The sequence below is a fragment of the Alligator sinensis genome, unplaced genomic scaffold (genome assembly GCF_000455745.1).
Source record: "Alligator sinensis unplaced genomic scaffold, ASM45574v1 scaffold781_1, whole genome shotgun sequence".
In the NCBI taxonomy this organism is placed as follows: domain Eukaryota; kingdom Metazoa; phylum Chordata; order Crocodylia; family Alligatoridae; genus Alligator; species Alligator sinensis.
In genome coordinates, this window is record NW_005841845.1 from 5244222 (window position 1) to 5257288 (window position 13067).

Sequence of the window (13067 nt, forward strand, 5' to 3'; positions counted from 1 at the left end):
AGCGACGGGCCTGCTCGCGCTGCTCTGGTCTGCACGGGGCCACGGGACGGCTGCGTGTCCCGGTCACCGCTCCTTGCGCTAGGGGACCCTGGGCAGCCGGGCGAGGGAGGTGCAGTTCAACTGGGGCAGCGGAGGAGACATTTTGGGGAGAGGGGCCTTAGGGGCCCTGGCATTCGCTATGCGAATGGAGGGAGGGGAAACAGGGTGCCCGCACTTCCCTGGAAGAGAAGGTCATCCTGCTCAGGAGCGGAGTTGCTCCGCTTTGCCCTTTCCCCACCCTGCACGGGCACAAAATCCTGGACAGACGGCCCCAGTGGAAAGTCTCTTTTCCCTCTTTTTAAAGCTCTTTGCATAACAGCGAGCCCAGAAATCGTTAGTGAAAACGAGCTTATCGCCGAGCCCTTTGATAGCCCTAATCTGCTTACGCGCAGCACTCTGAGCTGCCAATCACAGCCCCGAGAACCGCGGCTCCGCGATCACATGGGGCAGGGAGAGGACGACAGCGATACCGCCGGGGTCACCTCGTTATCTGGCCTCTCCATTCGCTCCGCGGCTGCGTCCCCAGAGCTGCATCTGGGCACTGGCACACGGCACCACTCGCACGTCCGCCACCCAGCAAGCGCAGGGGCGCCCCGCCGCCCGGGACCCCTGCCAGCCCCCGCGTTGCAAGCAGTCCCGCAGCAGAGGGGCAGCCGAAGCTGTTGGGGGTGGTGGGGAAGGGGATGGCAAGGGGTGACGGTGTCCCGCGGCTTGGCAGGCCGGCGCATTCAGAGGCAGGAGAGGCTCCCCGTGCTGCCGGTGTCCGAGCTGGAGCCTGCCCCATCTGAATGGCTCGGCCAGGTGCAAGCAACCTCGCAGAGAGGCACGGGCCCACCCAGCCGCCCCCGGCCCACCGGCCCGGCGTCTCTGCGAGTCTGCCCGCTGGGGAGCATGGCTGAATGGACACAAAGAAAGGACTTACCGTGGGCCACCTCCTCCCCAACGGCCCGAGACGCAGAGCCCCGGCTGGCACTCCCCACACGCCCCCTTCTCCGTGGGGACACCGCTGTCAGACCGGCCGGGGGCAGGCACCCCACCCTTGCGGGGTGCCAGCCCGGCCCGTCTCCCTCTTGCAGCCCTGTGGACACTTACTGGATTGGGCAGTCCTGGCCTCGATGGTCGGGGTGTACACGCCCAGGCCCAGCTCCGAGCGGGCGCCCAGCCGGAAGTGGTACAGCGTGTCGGGCTTGAGGCCTTCCACCGCGTACAAGGAGCTGGGGTCGAACTCCACCTTGCGCTGGAAAACAGGCAGGAAACGCGTGTTACTGTAATCGGTGCCCGGCGCTCCGGGCCAGGGGGCGCTGGGAAACCCACTCCCCAAACCGCCCGACACCACAAAACCCAGAGCCGTGGGGGGGGCTGCCAGGGAGGTCACCCTGACACAAGACGTCGCACCCGAACCCGCCGCAGGGAAAGCAACAGCCGATATCCTGCTTCTGTAAAGGGCTGTTAATACACGCTCCAGAGATCCCCCTACTAGCAAAACCCACAGTCTGTAGCAATCTGACCGTGGGGTTAAATCCCTTCCTGACCCCAAATACGATGTCAGTCTGACCCTGAGAGTGGGGGTGAGACCCTCCAGCCAGGACCCTGCGGGTCGGTGATGGCAGGAGCATTGGCCCAGCCCAGCCCCATCCCCAGCCTGGGCTGCAGCCGCACCAGTGCCGCTGGGGGAGACTTCAAACCCCCTGCATCATGTAGCAGAGAGGCAGGATCCCCCCCCCAGCCCCACCAAAGCCCAGAAGCCTGGAAATCTCCGTCGTGGCATGGCTACACCTAGATCATCCCTGACCAGCGGCTGTCCAGACTGTCCTTGAACACCTCCAGGGATGGAGCGTCCAGCCCCTGCCTGGTCTCTGCTCCTCTGCCTCCCTGCTCGGACAGCAAAGAAGTTTTTGCTGACATCCAAACTAAACCGACTTTGCTGCAGCTTCAAGCCATGCCCACAAACCACGCTGACCCGGCCACGTGCGAGCCGTGCCTTCCCCGCAGCTCTCTGGGTCCCTGAGCTGCTTGAATTCAAGGGCAAAGATGCCACCAAGTCACTCGACCTCAGGGCTCCCGCCCGGGCCCTGAACCGGGCTGCTGCCACTCGCTCCCTGCTCCAGGGCTGGGAGCAGGCGGAGAAGCCGGGCCGCTCAGCTCCAGCCTGAGGCCCTGCTCTGCGGCAGCCCTGCCCCAGCTCTCAACCGTGGATGGGGATCACGTCCCACGTTGGGGACTGGCCAGTGTTTGGGGTTGGAAATGCTCATGCGACAGGCCCCAGCAAAGGGCTCGGTGGGATGCCGGGAGCTCCAGGGCGCAGCTCTGCTGCTGGCAGTGCCCACGACCAGTGGAAACACCGGGAAAGGGCCAAAGCCAGCACGGCGGCAGGACGCTGGGCCTGGGGGGCTTGCACGTCTCTTAGGAAGCTGCCCAGGGCCCCAGATCGAAACAGAGGTGCTTTGCGGAGGGCTTGACAGCCGCAGGGCCCCAGCAGGGTCCTCCCCCCACGTCAAGCCTCCCCCAAGCTGTGGAGCCCTCCTCGATGTCCAGCTCCGTGGCTGCGGTGGGTCTGGTCCCAGCACCGTCGGGCCGTGTTTCAAGACATTTTTGCAGCCTGCTGGAAAGCTGCACTCCCCTGCCCTCGCGCCTGTCCTGCAGCCACTGCCGCCAGCACCGCAGCCTCGAGCCACAGCTGCTTTACTAACTCGCTGGGAATCGCCCGGTGCTGGAGGCCGGGGACCCAGCGTCACGCCTGCACGCAGGGCAGCCCACAGCCCAGTGACCGCCCTGTGACAGACAGCCCAGGTGCCGACAGCTGCCTCTGCCGCGCTACGCGGTCCCGAAGCCCCGACCCCACGGGCCAGGCCCTCACCTGGACGCCGTCCTCTCCTTCCCAGTACAGCAGCTCGTACTTGGTGATGCGCTCCTGCAAGGCCGGGAGCCAAGTCAGCAGGATCCGGGTGTCCGACTCGGCCTCTGCCTGGAAATCAGCCGGCTGGGCTGGAACTGGGGACCAGCAGAACAGAGTAAGACGGGGGGAGGTGGCACGAAGGGCATCGGGACCTTGTGTGAGTTCTCCTGGCCCCGTTTCACCTCCCTCCCCCACTTCTCCTGGTCAGGCAGGGGTGACAAGACAAGGGGCGACTGACTCGGGGAGGCTGGGCTTGTTCCTGGCCGCTCCCTGGGCTGGCAGCCTCACCTAGCTCGTGCACGCAACCATCCTCTGCTCACGGCGTGCCCGGCAGAGCGGCACAGGGCTCTCTCTGCGGGGTGGCCTTGTTGGAGCTCACACTACGCGCGCCCTCGTCACAACCCAGACAGGGCTGCTAACGTGGTTATTTCTGCTGAAGCCGACACGGATTCCCCCTGATGCGCACGGCGCATTTGCAGCTGCTGTCTCCGGTGCCAAGATGTCACTCTGACACGCAGCTGTTCCAGCGCCAGGCGCGGCGCCGGAGCCGCGCATGCATGAGATGCCCCTGGACGGCTGCGGGCAGAGGGCGAGGCGCATGCCATGCCCCGCGAGCAGTAGCGCTATGGGGAGAGGGCGTCATACGTACCCCCCTGCTGGGTTTTGACCTGGATGCTGTCTGAGGGGGGCCCGTCCCCCACGGACGTGAAGGCCAGGACGCGGATGCTGTAGGTGGTCCCGGTGATGAGGCTGCCCACCGTGGTGAGGTGGCTGTCGTCCGTGTTGTGCTTCTGCCACATGCTCAGGGACAGGTGGGGGTCGGTGGTGTAGTACACGCGGTACCCGCGGATCAGCCCGTTGGGCTCCTCCGGCGGCTCCCACTGCACCAGCATGGTGCTGGCGCTCAGCATCCGGGCCTGCACCTTCAGGGGCGGGCTGGAGGGAGCCTGCTCGCCCGTCCGCGCCTCCACCAGCTCGCTGGGGGGGCCCCGGCCGATGTTGTTCACGGCCAGGACGCGGAACTCGTACTCCGAGAAGGGGCTGAGGCCGCCGATGCTGTAGCGAGTGGTCGCCACGCCGTCCACCTCCTGGAACGGGCCCTCCCAGGACCGGGGCTTGTACTGGATGACGTAGTACGAGATGGGCTCCGAGTTGCCCGAGTCCCAGGTGAGGGTCACGCTGGTGGCCGTCGTCTCCGTGACGAGCAGGTCCGAAGGCGGCTTGGGCAGCGCTGGAACGGGGAGGCAGAGAGGGACACGGTGAACGGCAAGGCCGGCCCAGGCCCCAGCAGGGAGACCCCCGGCGCTGCCGCCACCTAGGAGCGCTCTCCTCTAAACAGCAGAAATCGCTCGGTACTTGGGAACATGCGTTTTTAGATTACCATGTATTGCTTGAAGTGGTTCTTAATGGAAGGATAAACAGAGCAATCGTGTTATTAGACGTGCTCGAGGCACTTGCCAGCAGCAGGCTAAATAACGGTGGTTTAACAGGGATGCAGGGATGCTCTCGGGCGCGGGGACGCATCTGGCGACAGTCTGGGCCATCCCCCCCGTCCCCGCAAGCCTGGCTCACAGCCGATTCGGGAAGGGTTGAGGGAAAGCAGTCTGAGCTGCTTCTGGGTCGGGGGAACTCATGGAAGGTGCTGTTAGATGGTCTGGTGGGAAAGCCTGGTCGGTGTTACGGGGCATGCAGAAGGGATGCAGCTAGAGAAATTACCGACTGTTACAGCCGCTATGTCACAGGGTGGAGTGTCAAGCTGTAACCAGACAATACAGCGTTACGCGGGAACTCGGATGCTGGACTCCGAACGTGTTAACAAGAGCTGCTGTCGCCGCGCGGAGGAGCTGCCACGCGCCCGCTGTGCCGGGGCAGGGAGAGATCTGCGGCGCACCCGTGGACATCCAGACCGCGAGCGCACGGTCGTCTGAGTCTCCCACGGGCCGGCCTGGGCAAGGGGCCGGCTACTTGCTCGTGCTGCGGAAATGCCAGGCACGAGCCCAACGGGAACGGCCCCCGGGCCCAAAGCAGGAGGCCCGAGCGTTTCACCTCTGTGAAAAGCAATCGGGGGCTGGGACAAATGCCTGGATTTGATCGGCTCTTGCAGCGCGGCTGAGCGCCGTGAGCCTGCAGCCAAAGAGCACACGCTCTTCGGGGCTGGGCCCGTCTGGGGCAACCGAGCAAAAGGGGCTGTGGCCTCTGTGAGCCGAAACAAGAGGGAAGGGGCTGGGGGTGGCAGGGACGGGCCGTCCCCAACGCCCCACGGGTCTTGGGAGCGTGAAAGAGCCCTTCACGGTGTCCTAGGGCCAGGCACAGGGTCTGCTCCTCCCTTCACACAGCCCCCGCGAGCCCCCCGTCCTGCAGGAAGGGAAGAGCCGGGCACACGGAGCAGAGCGGAGCAGAGCCGACGGCAGGCGGCTCCGGGCTAACAGGCTTCTCCGGGCAGCATCTGGGGAAGGCGAATTGGCTGTTAATCTCCCGGGTCAAAGGGCCCCGTCTCAATTCTGCGGTTTTGTTTGAGCAGGGACGCGGCGCTGCAAGGTGACAGTGATGCAGGACGGGGCCGGTGGGAACAGACAGGGCCAAAGAATAACCTGTCTGCGGGAATCTGCGGGACGTCTGCCTGCAGGCAGAGGAAAGCGACACTCCCGGCTCTCCGGGCGCCGGGAGGAGACGTGGCCGAGGCCTCAGCCGTGCTGCCGGGACTCGGCTGGGACCTCTCCAGGAAGCCGCCGTAGGGTCAGAGGACAGGAAAACGCAGCCAGGACAGCCGTGAAGCAGAGAGGGCTGGCCTGCAACGTGGCAGCGGAGAGCTCGGTCTCGCAGTGCTCACATGCACGCCGCGGTCCTGGAAACAAGGCGGCAGTGCTGCCCCAAGCCCTGCCCTGCAGTGCACTGCAACCCCAGCCTGGAGTGCAGTGCCAGGGGGCGCGTCCCCCACCGCCCCACTCCCGGGACTTGGCCTGGGACTAACCGGCCTGCCTGCCATAGCTCTCCCCTTGCCCCCGCACGGGGAGGAGAGTGGCCTTTGGAGCAAATTGCAAAATCATGGCAGGAAAAATAGGTGGAAATTGGACTGGGGCTTCCTGGGAAGGGGGCAGGGCTGTGGGACTGCTGCAGGGTGCCATTGCGCTGGGGACAGACCCCCGTGGGACGTCTCAGAGCTTTGCTCAGGGAGCGGGGACAGGATGCGGGGTGCTACCTTTGACGGTGATCTGGGCCGTGGCTTCGATCATGCCCAGAGAGGAGATGGCCACGCAGGTGTAGTTGGCGGACTGCACGATGTTGTTCAGCTCCAGGACGTTGCGGCCGACGGGCATCTCGTCCTCCTTGGTCAGCTCCTCCACGCCGGCCATCCACTTCACGTAGGGCATCGGGGCTCCCACCGCCACGCACGTGAGGTTCACGCTCCCCCCAGGCATCACCTCGTGGCTGCTCGGAGGGATGGAGAAGCGAGGGGCCACACGCCGCACTGAAACAAGAGGAGACGGCTAGCAGGGTCGGGGAACCGGCGGGGTGGCGTGGGGCTGCATGGAGCGGGCGGGCGAGGGGCTCGGCCTCCCTACCGACGGCCCGCGCATCTATCCGCGGGGATAGATACGGCGGAGCGCGAGCGCCGTTCGCTGCTCTGCCAAACCACACGCGCTCTGCTACGCTCTCACCCGCCGCGTCCTGCCGAGCGACTGGGGATGGGGACGGGGACGGGGACGGTCCCTCCGCGCGGAGACCTTGTCAACCATCCCCGCACGCGGACCGGTCCCCGGGAAAACTGCGCCGGGAGCACGACCTGCTCCCTCCATCGCCTCGCTGCCCAGGGCCCCGGTCCCTAGACCTGGGGGGCTGCAGGGCGGGGGCGCGCTGCTCAATTAGCCCGCACGTTCCCACCGGAGAAAGCAGCATTTCCCCAAGAAGGAAGCTGGGCTGTCGGCTCAGGGGGAATAAAACCCGAACCAGCCAGATGCGCCTGACACTGTCAGCGCCTGATCAGATCACCTTGCCGAGCAGGGGAGAACTAATGCTGACAGATGTGCGATCATATCCGTTGTGACAGGAGAGCGCGGGGCGGCAGAGCCCTCCCCACCTCGGTGCCGGCACTTTGGGAGATGCATTTCTCCTGATTTCCCTGCACGGCCTCTCTCCCTCTCGTCCCTCGCTGGGTATTTCATTCAAGACTTATTTGTAAGCAGCTCTCAGCTCCAATAATGCTCTGAAGCTGCCAGGAAATGACACTGAGGGATGAGGCCCGCTCTTCGGGGCGAGCGTTATGGGCCTATTTAAGCAGGGGCAAAGAAACGACCAGGCTCCGTGCATCTCCGGGCACGCTCGTTTTACTCGGTAGTTAAAAAGGGAAACTGCGGGAACGTATCTCGCCCTGAAGGCTCGCTCTGTCCCGGTCCCGTCCGCAGGAGAGGCGATGGGCACGCTCCCGCGGACCCTCTCCGCCGACCGCCTGGCCCTGTCCGGTCCGTGCGAGCAAGGCTGGCAGAGCAGCGAGTAGCGGTGCCGAGCCCTGCGGGGAGGGCGCCTGGGAGCCCGGGCGGCACCGGGCGGTCATGCGGTCCTCGCGCAAGGGTCAGCGCTCGCTGCGGGGCCCGTGGCCTGGCTGCCCCCACGCCACGGCGCCTCTCCAGCGCCCGTGCATCAGCCACGGCAGCGACACCTGCCAAGCTGCCTCTCCCCCGAGCCGGATCGCTCTTTGATGCTTCTTCCCAAACCACCAGGCTTGCAGGAGCAGACTGCGCGCAGAAGCCCCCATGCTAGCGTGTACGACAGAGCTGGGACTGGGTGATAAATTAGACAATCCTGTCAACATCGTGTGTGTATTACACGTCGTCTTGGTGACAAAACAGGCCTCATTAGCTCCTTCCCTGCCAGGGGGGAAGGAGAACTTGCCTTTTTTGGGTTTGTATTAATGTCTAAATCCAAAGTCTTGCTGGTTGTTTCTTTTAATCAATTATTAAATCTCAAATCAATAGCTTGGCGCGTGATTGCCAGCGAGGCGTTACCTGGCTGGCGGGGGAGCGCTCCCCGAACAAGACAGAACTGAAAGTGCACTCGCGTCTACACATCATGAGAAGAACCGAGGTAACTCAATGGACATGGCAATGGTGTTAACGTGATGGCGCTCATCCAGAGGCAGGTGGCCCTGTCCCATGAACATGGCGTCGAATCGTTCCAGGCAGGAGCCGTCCAGGGACCGACCCGTCCCCCGCGCCCCCCGCCCGTCTCCCCGCGGTGCCCAGAGGAAGGACGCGCGGACAGCGACACGTCGCGGCGGCGGGGAGCAGCATGCGGCAGGCAGGACAGGCCGCCGGGGACCACGGACACAGGAGGGAGGGAAGGAGGAGAGCAAGGCAGGTGCACGGACACGAGACGGGAGAGCAAGAAGAGGGGTGACCGGCCGCCATGCAGGAGGGGCAGACACAAGCCGGCATGCAGAAGCAGCAGTCACCCCCGGTCCTGTGAGAACAGGGCTATCGCCGGCCCCCCGGCCCTCCCCACCCACGGCCCAGCACCGGCATCCTCGGCTGCTTTCTCTGCGGCGCGAGGACGTCTGTCAGGCCTGGGCTTGCAGACGGCACGGCTGGCAGATCTGGCGATACGCGCCTCCGTTCCCCCCGTGAAGCGTTGTTGAGAGCGCCTCCAGCCTCTCAGCTGCTGGTTGCAGCAGGGGGAGAAAGGGCCGAGGCTCGGGATAGCGGGGAGGGCGCCTGTGTGCCTAGCAAAGGGATGAATGACAAAGAAAATGCAAATGGCATCAAGGGACAAGGCTTCCGGGCAAACTTCTTCTAGGGCGGCAGTCGCAGGAGCCCCCGGGGCCAGGAAATCCCCGCGGAGGTGTCGAGGCAGCTCTCCGCACAGCCGCTCGTCTGCTGGGCCGAAGCCTTCTTGGGGACGGCTCCTTGCTCTCACGCTGGTGTCTTCCCTTCTCGGGGGGACGGCTTCTTGCGGCTCCAGAGCCCGCGGCTGGACGGCCCCTCTCCGGTCTGGCTGCCGACATCCCGACGCTTGCCATTGCCAGCCGCTCCTGGCAGGTTCGCGGGGAGCGAGACGGGGTCCGACTCACACCAGCACGTGATGGACAGAGCCGCCCGCCTTCTTCTCGCCGGCGCTGCTCGAAGGGGCTGAGTTTCGTGGCCCGTCTCACCACAATGGACAGCAGTAAAGTGGGCCCAGACGGCCACCACGACCCCGTCCAAGCACAGCAACTGCCGTCCCAGTGTGGCACAGCGGGCGCTGACAGAGCTCACCAGAAATGGGCACACCTGGGTCTGCGAGGGGAATGCCCTACAGCCGTGGTTTGCAACCCATGGTCTGCAGACCCCACGGGGTCCACAGACTATGTCTAAGAGGTTTGCGAAAGAAGACCGATCAATCAGATGTGAATATTCACACTTACAATCCAGTGGGGTCTGTACTTCCATTTGCCATTTTTAGGGAGTCTGCAAATGAAAAAAAGGTGCAAACCACTGCCCTACAGCACGGCCTGGCATTGCCCAAAGCAGAGGTGCCAGGAAAACAAGAGCCTCCCTTCTCTGCCTGCCCTGGCCACGTAGACTGCACCCGCCCTGGGATTGCAAACCTCTGGGCCCAGCCAGCGCTGAGCTCGCCAGTGCCAGGGTCGGCCGTGAGGCTTCGCAGGCTCGGGGAGCCGGTGCTGCAACCCCCAGCCGCGGAGAGGTCGCGGCTGCCTGCACCGCTGGCTCTGACAGACCACCCCGGTCTCCCCGACGTCGCTGCAGGACGGCCACGAGCTGGCTCGCTCTTGCTCGAGCGCTGTGCGGGACGGGGAGGTGGGCGCAGACAGGCCCCGGTGCAGCGTGGAGAGGGGCATGCCCCTCCGGTTGCGGCTCCTCGGCCGCCAGAGGTGCAGCGCGCAGGCAGGGCCTTGCCTCTCAACCAGGGAGGCTTGGCGCTGCCTCCGATGACACATCTGGCCGGGATTATAACCCACCCTGGGCGTATGCAAGGGAAGAAATGAGGTGGGCTCCGGCACAACCCAGCACATCAGTCTGGGATAATTGGCAGCTTCTCTCCGCGGCTGGTCCAGCGGGGCAAGGCAAGAGGCTGTCAGTCAGCATTAGCAGTAGCTGGCTGAGATCTCGCGGGCCCCGCCGGCCCCAGTGGCTCTGGCTCAGGCCTAGCAGCAACGCCCGCTAATCAAGCAGACGGGCGAAGCTCCTTCCAGCGGCGGCAATCTTCCGAAGCCTCGTCCCATTTACAAGTCAAATCGCGGGAGGCTTGCGCGGCCGACGGTGCCACCTCAGCGCCGCGCGAACGTGGGCTGCTCATCGTTCCTCGCAGCAGTGCACCCTCCCCGCGCTTAGCACCATCTCCTCGACGAGAACTTGCCATTTTCCCCTCCCTAATCTTCTTTGTGGATAAAGATCAAAGAAGGCGGTTGGGAGGTTCTGCAAGAACAGCATGGGGAAAACTGCTGCACATATTAAAATGATTTCAGCGGACAATGGTATAACTCGGAGGTTTATTCAAACCAGCAGACCGTCAGAAATGGGATTCGTTGTCATTCATCCCCAGCCAGGCAACACGAGGGATGTGCAAGGCTGACCCACGCCGCCAGCATCCCCTTGGAGAGCGTTGCTGGGCAAGGGAAGTAACGTGAGACCCCAAAGTGGTAAGTAATACAGTGCAACGCGAGCCACGGCCTCGGTTCCCACAGGAGAGGGAGAGAGACCAGCGTGCCACAGACCCACGTCCAGGGAGCAGGCAACACCACAGCCAAGGAAGGAGCGCTGGAGGAGCGTTAATAATTCAGCGTGCATCGACGTGCGCATTCCCCGGCCGCCCGGCTCCGTTCACCGCTGGGGCGACAGCGGCTGCTCGAGGTCTCCGGTTCCACGCGAGCGTGGCCTCGCCGTGCCTACCCTCCTCTCTGCCGCCTGCCCGATGCCAAGGGCTCTGGGCACCGGCGCTCGGGGCCGAATCAAGGCTCGTTTGCAGGACCCGAGCAAAGCACGGCCCAGGGGGACGACTGTGGGGCAACGTGGGTGTCCAGACTCCTAACGTGAGAACAGGACAGCCCCGAGGAACGAGGCTGCCCCCTCGCCCTGCCTCCTGCCCACGCCCGCGACTGCTCTCCTCCTCACCGGCCGCGCGGCGGGGTCAGGAATTTGAGAGCAATGCTTCTAGAAACACAATCGCCGGGCTGCCCGTTTGCTCAGCCATGGCACCTTTCATCTCTCCCTGTGCTATCATTTTACGCGAGGTCTCCAAATGGAAAGGTACTTACTGGAGCCTCACAATCTATTGACAGAATCAACAGCAGGAGAGGAAAAATGGGAACGAGAAAAAATGCATTTACAGTCTAATCTTGTGCTCAAACAATGCTGTACTATTTATGCTCCCAATGCATCCTTGAGTGCTGACATTTTATAGACAATTTCCAAAACAGGGCCTTGCCATTTTTGGATTATATTTCAGCTATAACTTTTAGGTCTAATTATTTGCGCTGACAACCACATATAAAAGAGGATATATCATTACAGTGGTGCAGCACTGGAGACGCATCAGCATTCAGCATAGTGACATACTAATAGCAAAGTAAGGGCGAGGCAGGCTGTGGAGCTCTGCAATTTGCATTCACTCTCTGAAATTTCTCTGATGAAAATAACACAACATTAAGGAGGGGAATAAGAGAAAAGATCCACTGTATCAAGATAAAATAACTCTTTAATAAATAACCTCATCGCGGGCGCAGAGCAATAATTAAATGCATGGGTGAGCAGTACACAGTTTTAAGTAAAGCTGGGAAAATGTAAGATGTAATTATCAGCGCCAAACAAATTATAAGCACCGCAAATCCCATTGGAATATTTAGAAACTAATTTCTGCCTTCACATTAAATATTTGTGCGTGTGGGTATCTTTGGTGGGGCAGGGGGAGGGGGCAGCAGAGAACGAGAAATCCTCTGCTCCTCCCGGCTGGGCTCCAGTCTCGACTCGCTCGGCCCCAGCCAGCTCCGCGGCGCTCCCGCGTGTGCGAGGCTGAGTCCTCGGGCCTTGTTACACGTGCCCCGGGCAGTGCAAACACCGACCGGCTTAGTGCCGGCTTGGAGTCCGGAGCATCACCCCCGCAGGCGAGAAACCTCCCGCCTGTCCGCACCTGCACAGCTGGGACTCGCCGCTGGAGGCCTGGAGAGCAGGGCGGTCCTCCAGCCCGACTCTCCGTGCTCCCGGGGCCGAGGCCGGGATGGCAAGCGCCTAACTCCCCAGGCTGGCAAGGCAGGCCGAAGCTGCGCTCGCTGCAGGGTGGCTGGCAGCGGATGGAGGTGAAAAACAAAGCAACTCCCAAGAAATTGAATTTGTTGGTTAATGGTTGTGGGGCTGGGGGACAGGACTGGTGAGGAGAGGCGGAGGGAACTGGGCTGATTGAGTCTGCAGAAGGGAAGACCGAGGGGGATTGAATAGCAGCCTTCACCTCCCCGCAGGGGGGCTGCAAAGAGGATGGGGCTGGGCTGGTCTCAGTGGGGGCAGATGCCAGGACAAGGAGCAATGGGCTCCAGCTGCAGCAAGGAACATTGAGATTGGATATTAGGAAAAACTTCCTCCCGAGGAGGGTGGTGAAGCACTGGAACAGGCTCCCCCAGAGAGGTGGTGGAGTCTCCATCCTTGGAGGTGTTTAAGACCCCAGTAGACAAAGCCTGGGATGAAGTAGTTGGGGCTGGTCCTGCTTGGAGCAGGGGGTTGGACTGGATGAGACTCCTGAGCTCCCTTCCTGCCCTCGTTTTCTAGGATTTTGCAAATTAGCAGCTGGCGCCTGGAGCTATTTCCATGGGGCTGAACCTTGGCACCGGCTGCAGTGGGGGGCCGTGGTCCCAGGCCTGGCAGGACAAGCTACCCTTGGGGGCATGTGTCCCCAGGACCCAGAGCCAGACCCGGTCTGTAGCTCTCTGGCCGGCGGCTGCACTGTCCGCTCCAGGTCGGAGGGAGGGAGAGAAGAGGAGAATGCAGAGAGCGGAGCAGCTGGGAGCGGAGTCATCCCACAAGTGGCTCCTGTGTCCATACAGACAGCGGCAGAGCCCCTTGCCTGCAGACCACATCCACCCACATTTGCCCCCCCAGCAGCGGCTGCCAGCTCTCCCCCCGCTGCGTGCGGATCGGGTGCAAGGAGCAGG

At 63.1% G+C, this 13067-nt stretch overlaps 1 protein-coding gene across 1 annotated transcript in view; it reads right to left on the reverse strand.

Moving 5' to 3' along the window:
- Nucleotides 1-13067, reverse strand: part of PTPRF (protein tyrosine phosphatase, receptor type F) — a 301064-nt gene that overhangs the window by 60905 nt on the left and 227092 nt on the right. Inside the window, 4 exon segments of the mRNA XM_025206900.1 lie at nucleotides 1132-1276; nucleotides 2897-3030; nucleotides 3585-4166; nucleotides 6135-6404. Coding sequence (XP_025062685.1) covers nucleotides 1132-1276; nucleotides 2897-3030; nucleotides 3585-4166; nucleotides 6135-6404 — 1131 coding nt within the window.